At 47.4% G+C, this 5,361-nt stretch overlaps 1 protein-coding gene across 1 annotated transcript; it reads left to right on the top strand.

The window, feature by feature from the left end:
- The first annotated feature begins 230 nt into the window (after nucleotides 1-230).
- Nucleotides 231-1,536, top strand: LOC143390154 (embryonic growth/differentiation factor 1). Its single transcript, XM_076842719.2, has 2 exons — nucleotides 231-608; nucleotides 1,214-1,536. The coding sequence occupies exons 1-2, from the start codon at nucleotides 287-289 to the stop codon at nucleotides 1,534-1,536; spliced, it is 645 nt and encodes a 214-aa protein (XP_076698834.2). The 5' UTR covers nucleotides 231-286.
- Nucleotides 1,537-5,361: the final 3,825 nt, after the last annotated feature.

Here is a 5,361-nt window from a genome sequence, read left to right as displayed (position 1 = left end):
CCCTGAGGAGCCCAGTCTCTGGAGGCCCGGGTCCGCCTCCAGGACCCTCCACACCACACTTCCCCGGACCTTGGCCCCATCCAGCTCCGCCCCTCCAGGGCCCGGGACTCACGCGGCCATCAGTCCTGGGACCCCCGCCCCGCCCCCTCAGATCCCGCCTTAGGGATCTGTCCCAAGTGGACACGCTTCCAGGACCTGGGTCCCTCAAGGCACTCCAGACTAGCCTCCAGACCACAGGTCCAGGGCTACGCGGACCCTGCCACTCTGGTCATCGCCTGGGAACAAAATGCAGCCACCACGCCGCCGTTCCGGCCACCACCACCTCCTCCTCCTGGTTCTGCTGCTGCCCTCGCCGCCCCTGACCCACGCCCCAGCTCCCCCGGGCCCTGCTGCTGCCCTACTCCAGGCTCTTGGGCTGCACGATGGACCCAGGGGAGCCCCCACGCTCCGGCCGGTTCCTCCGGTCATGTGGCGCCTGTTCCGCCACCGCGACCCCCAGGAGACCAGGGCGGGCTGGCGACGGACGTCCTCGGGGGCTACCTTGCGACCGTGCCACGTGGATGAGCTGGGGGTCGCTGGAAACATCGTGCGCCACATCCCGGATCGTGGTGAGTGGGGCCTGCGTGGGAAGCATGGGTCCGGGAGCCCGAGACTTCCTCGAGCGAGCCTTGAGCGCGGCAGAGCGAGACCAGCGTGACCGCGAGGGCCCCCACGCACCCATTACAGCCTGGGTCTCCGCACCCCATCCCTCCTAGTCCTCTGCGCGCCTGAGACACCCGCTCTGGCTTCGCGAGGGAGGGCTCCCTTGCCTTGGGCAGCCCCTGGCTTGCAGCCGAAGCCCTGCCCCCACTCCACGCCGCTTCGCACTGTTTGATGCCTTCTTGCAGGTGCCCTCCCCCCCCCCCCCCCCCCGCCAGGTCCCAGCATCCTTTCCCCAGGGGCCTCAGGCGCTTGCTCATCTCTCTTTGCCTGTGTCCCCAAGTGTAGGGCAGCCTGCCTGCACCCTGCAGGGCCTCTTCCTTGTAGCTAGTGCCCTGCCCCCACTCTGTCACTCCCACCCCGCCGCGTCACACCTTGTGAAGCCTTCCAACAGATGGTGCGCCCCCAGCCCCAAGCTCTCACCTTCTTCCCTGTCCCCAACTGAGATCCTTTGTGGGGCAGGCCGGGCACCAGGCGGGGACGCTGCCTAAGCCAAGCTCTCTCATCTCTCCAGGTGCACCCACCCGGATCCCAGAGCCGGTCTCGGCCTTAGGGCTGTGCCCTGAGTGGACCGTCGTCTTCGACCTGTCGGCAGTGGAACCCACCGAGCGCCCAACGCTCGCCCGCCTGGAGCTGCGCTTCGCGGAGGTCGGGACAGAGGCGGCAGCCCCCTTGGGCCGCTGGGAGCTGAGCGTGGCGCTGGCGGGCGAGGAGGCTGGCGCGGGCCCCGGGCCGGTCCTGCTCCACCAGGAGGTGCCCGCCCTAGAGCTGCCAGTGCGCGCAGAGCTGCTAGGCATCGCCTGGGCTCCCAACGCCTCGGCCTGTCATTGGTTTTAAGTGATGAGATAGTTCATGAAATTCTAAATTGTTTCACCATTTTGTATGTTTTTTTTTTTTATAAAAACAATATGACAACATAACCTGTAATCAGGAAAAAAAGGAGAAAAACAGAAGGCCTCTTGTTATCCTCATGTATTGGGAAGCTACAAAAAGGAATGCAAACTTAGAGCACTTACTATGTTGCCAGGCAGTAAACATGCCTCTAAGAAGAGCTATTAAATATGAGGGTGTGTGTGTGATACACACCTGTAATCCCAGTGGCTTTGAAGTCTGAGGCAGGAGGACCTCAGGTTTGAAGGCAGCCTCAGCAAGTTAGTGAAGCTGTAAGAAAGATAGTGAGACCCTGTCTCAAAAAAAAAAAAAAAAATAGGGCTGGAGATGTGGTTCAGTAGTTAAGTGCCCCCAGTTCAGTTCCCATTACAAAATAAACAAACAACAAGAGAAAAACCTATTAAATATGGTTTATACTACCGTTCTGAGGAAAATGACTTAGATTTTTGGTAGTCTCCTGCTTTGAATGTAAACACGTTAATAGTGTCAGTTTTCAGGAGTAAACATTCATCTAAACCATTGCCTTCATAGAAATAGCAGAAATTTTTTTGGGTATAGACAGAGAAGAGGGATAGCTGGGTCAAATGGTGGTTCCATTCCCAGATTTTCAAGGAATCTCCATACTGCTTTCAATATTGGCTGCACCAATTTGCAGTCTCACCAGCAATGTGTGAGTGTACCTTTTCCCCCACATCCTTGCCAACACTTATTGTTGTTTGACTTCATAATAGCTGCCATTCTGACTGGAGTGAGATGATATCTTAGAGTAGTTTTGTTTTGCATTTCTCTAATTGTTAGAGATGATGCACAATTCACAATAGCTAAACTGAACAGAATCTATTAAGAATAAATCCTGAGATCTAGTGAAAGATGGCCTCAGTGACTATGTAAGTAAGCAGGTAATTGGGCACAACTTGTTTATCTTCTGTAAACTTATAAGAGAATGTATCTCTGGGGAACTTTCAGGAGCAAAAAATCTGACTGGAAGTACTCAAAAAACACTGGCCAGACTATTGTAGACAGAAGAAAACTTAGAACATATTTTTCTAGACAACCACCCAGACACTGAAAAGACTTAGAATTCACCAGAATGGCACATGCTATACATGGATTCACTAAAATCTAATTTGAGTTGGCAGCACTTCCTCTAAACTAGAAGAGAAACTATTTTAGTCTGCTTCATATCGCTGTCACAAAACACCTGAGATAACCAACTTTATTGGAGGAAAGTTTTATTGGACTTTTCATTACATAGTTCATTGGCCCCCACTGCTTTGGGGCCTGTAGTACAGCACATCGGGATCATGTGGTAGAAAAATCCCTCATGGGCTGGGGTTGTGGCTCAGTGGTAGAGTGCTTGTCTAGCATGTGTAAGGCACTGGGTTTGATTCTCTGAACTGCCAATAAATAAATAAAAATTAAACGTCAAGGTTGACTAAAATAAATTAATTAAAAAAGAAAAGAGGAAGAAACCCTCACTATGTTGGCTAGAATGCCAAGAATGAAGCAGGAAGGGTCAGAGTCCCAGTATCCCTTCAAGGACAAACCTTCCACCACCTAACTTCCTCCCATCAGGCCCCACCACCTAATTGTATTAAAGGTTCCATGACCTCCCAAAGCTACTGTGTGCTAGGGAGCAAATATTTAACAAAGGCTTTTGGAGAACATTCAAGATCAAACCTATAGCCGACACGTTTGTTTCTTTTTCTTCTCCCAATATTACCCAACTCTCAACAATCACTATATTGAGTTTTAGAACCAGGATTTAGAGCAAGATGTAGAGTCTTGGTGGGTGGCCTCTCAGAACAAGCCCCTGGCGCACTCCCTTCTTTAGATCACAAGTTTTGGACTGGTTTCTCTCACTACAAATGAGAGTATCAACAACCTCATCCAAATTACATGTGCTTCTTAACCAAACTTGAGCTAATCCCAAGTAAACAGCACTTGAACTTCAGAATCTGGTTCCATATGTTTGTATGAATGACACTCTACTGAGGGGTCGACCCTCAGTCATTGTTTTCCTGTAACATCAGTTCTCTAGTCTTATTGAGACAACAGAAGTACACTCAGGACCTTAAATGATGAATTGGTGAAAATGTAGCTGTTCCATCTACCATAATGGAATGCTAGCCTGACATATACATAGCAAAAAAATTAAGTGTCTTTTCTCATTTGCACCAGGAGGAAGGAGCTAACATTTGGCCAAGACATCTGATAAGTGCTAGGGTTTCTCTTGGACCCTTCGTTCATGGCTATTTTGGGGCAAAGCATGGGTCTGAGTAATTTTCTCTCATTTGTTATTCTGCCAGAGCAGGAGCCAACTCTGCTCCCACAGCCATGTCTCAGAAGAGCCATTAACAACTTCAAGTTTGCATTAGCTAGAAACATACCTGCCAGGTAGACCTTTTATCTACATTACTCACACAAAGGTTGCCGATGTTTGGACTGAGTCCATCAAAGTATTTTTCATTTAGTTGAAGTTATTTTCAATGTTTTCTTGTTTTCTAGTGATTGAAGGTCAAGTCTGGAGCAGAGGATTCTATTAATAAAGCCCCCGTGAGGGGAACTGCTGGAATGACATTTTTACCCATCACCCACCAGAGAACAGAAAACACCTCCAATCTAGGTCTTATTAGCCAACCACTGTCAAGCTGGCCCTGAGAAAAGTGGAGCTGATTCTGGAGAAGGTCAAGGATTCCAAGTGTGTGGGTGTGTGTGCATCTGTAGGAGACTCTTGGCCCACAACTAGGGAGTTTTGAATTGGAAACCTTGCCAGGCATCGTCTAAATCAGTGTAAAAAAGTAGTTTGTTTCCTCTCTCAGTGACAGATGTCACCTTTCTAGAAGGTTTATGGCCTTTCCTGGAGAAGGGGGGAAGGCTTTTGCTCACTATATTCAGCTCCTCACTTTTCAGACTTTTTTAAAAATGAACAGGCAGGTCTGGAAATCCTTAGCACTTTTAGTCTTAAGTGGGTCTATTTCATCTAACCTAAAATAATGACAGGCTCAATAATCAATCAATAGGTTAGGTCTCACTTTTCAGGGTTCATTTATATGGGGAGCCCCTCTGAGTTTAGAAACTCTCCATAAAACATACCCATATAGCACACGCCCTCTCAAACCCAAGAACTGCAATCTTGACAGTCTTCAGGCTAAGAATTAATTCTTTATTGAATGGAAAGGCAGCAAATAAATTGCAGCACACTTTCCCAAAGTGTGTTCTACAGAATCCCAGGGATCCATGGGCACTTAAATTTAGGAAAATAAATTCCCCTCCTGCCTCAGATCTGGGATTCTAAATCATCTCAACTATAAGTTCCTCGCTGATTTAATAGCAGGAATTTTTTGGGGAGGGGAGGATACCTGATTTCAAGTATGTAACTAAGTGGTATGAGCCTACATTTATCCATATGAACACTAAACACTTTCTTCTCAACCTCTCAGTTATATATTATATATTATAGTTCAGTTTATATATTATAGTTCTTTGCCTTCAAAGTCTAAGTTTATTATAAGTTACTTTTGACCATTAGAAGTTAGATTAAATATCCCAGTGATAATTTTAAAAACATTTTGTGATCCTGATCTCAAAATAGAATAAAAAACGTGAGTTTGAATTTTATAAATATTCAAGTTTCAAATATCTTTCTTTTGGATAACCTTATAGTTTCATATATTTTATCTTTAACTGAAAAACAAGTAAGTGTGAAATACAGATTGTGTAGCCCTTTTTGGATATGCTTGGGACCAGAAGTATTTCAAATTTGGGGTT

This window comes from Callospermophilus lateralis, unplaced genomic scaffold (genome assembly GCF_048772815.1).
Source record: "Callospermophilus lateralis isolate mCalLat2 unplaced genomic scaffold, mCalLat2.hap1 Scaffold_101, whole genome shotgun sequence".
NCBI lineage: Eukaryota > Metazoa > Chordata > Mammalia > Rodentia > Sciuridae > Callospermophilus > Callospermophilus lateralis.
The sequence above is the reverse complement of the archived record's forward strand: the minus strand, read 5'-3'. Positions and strand labels throughout refer to the sequence as shown.

What these genes read in the sequence shown, in the direction of transcription:
- LOC143390154 (XM_076842719.2), top strand. Translation starts at nt 287, where the DNA reads ATGCAGCCACCACGCCGCCGTTCCGGCCACCACCACCTCCTCCTCCTG. An exon ending in GCGCCACATCCCGGATCGTG is followed by an intron (nt 609 to 1,213) that starts GTGAGTGGGGCC and finishes TCATCTCTCCAG; the next exon opens with GTGCACCCACCCGGATCCCA.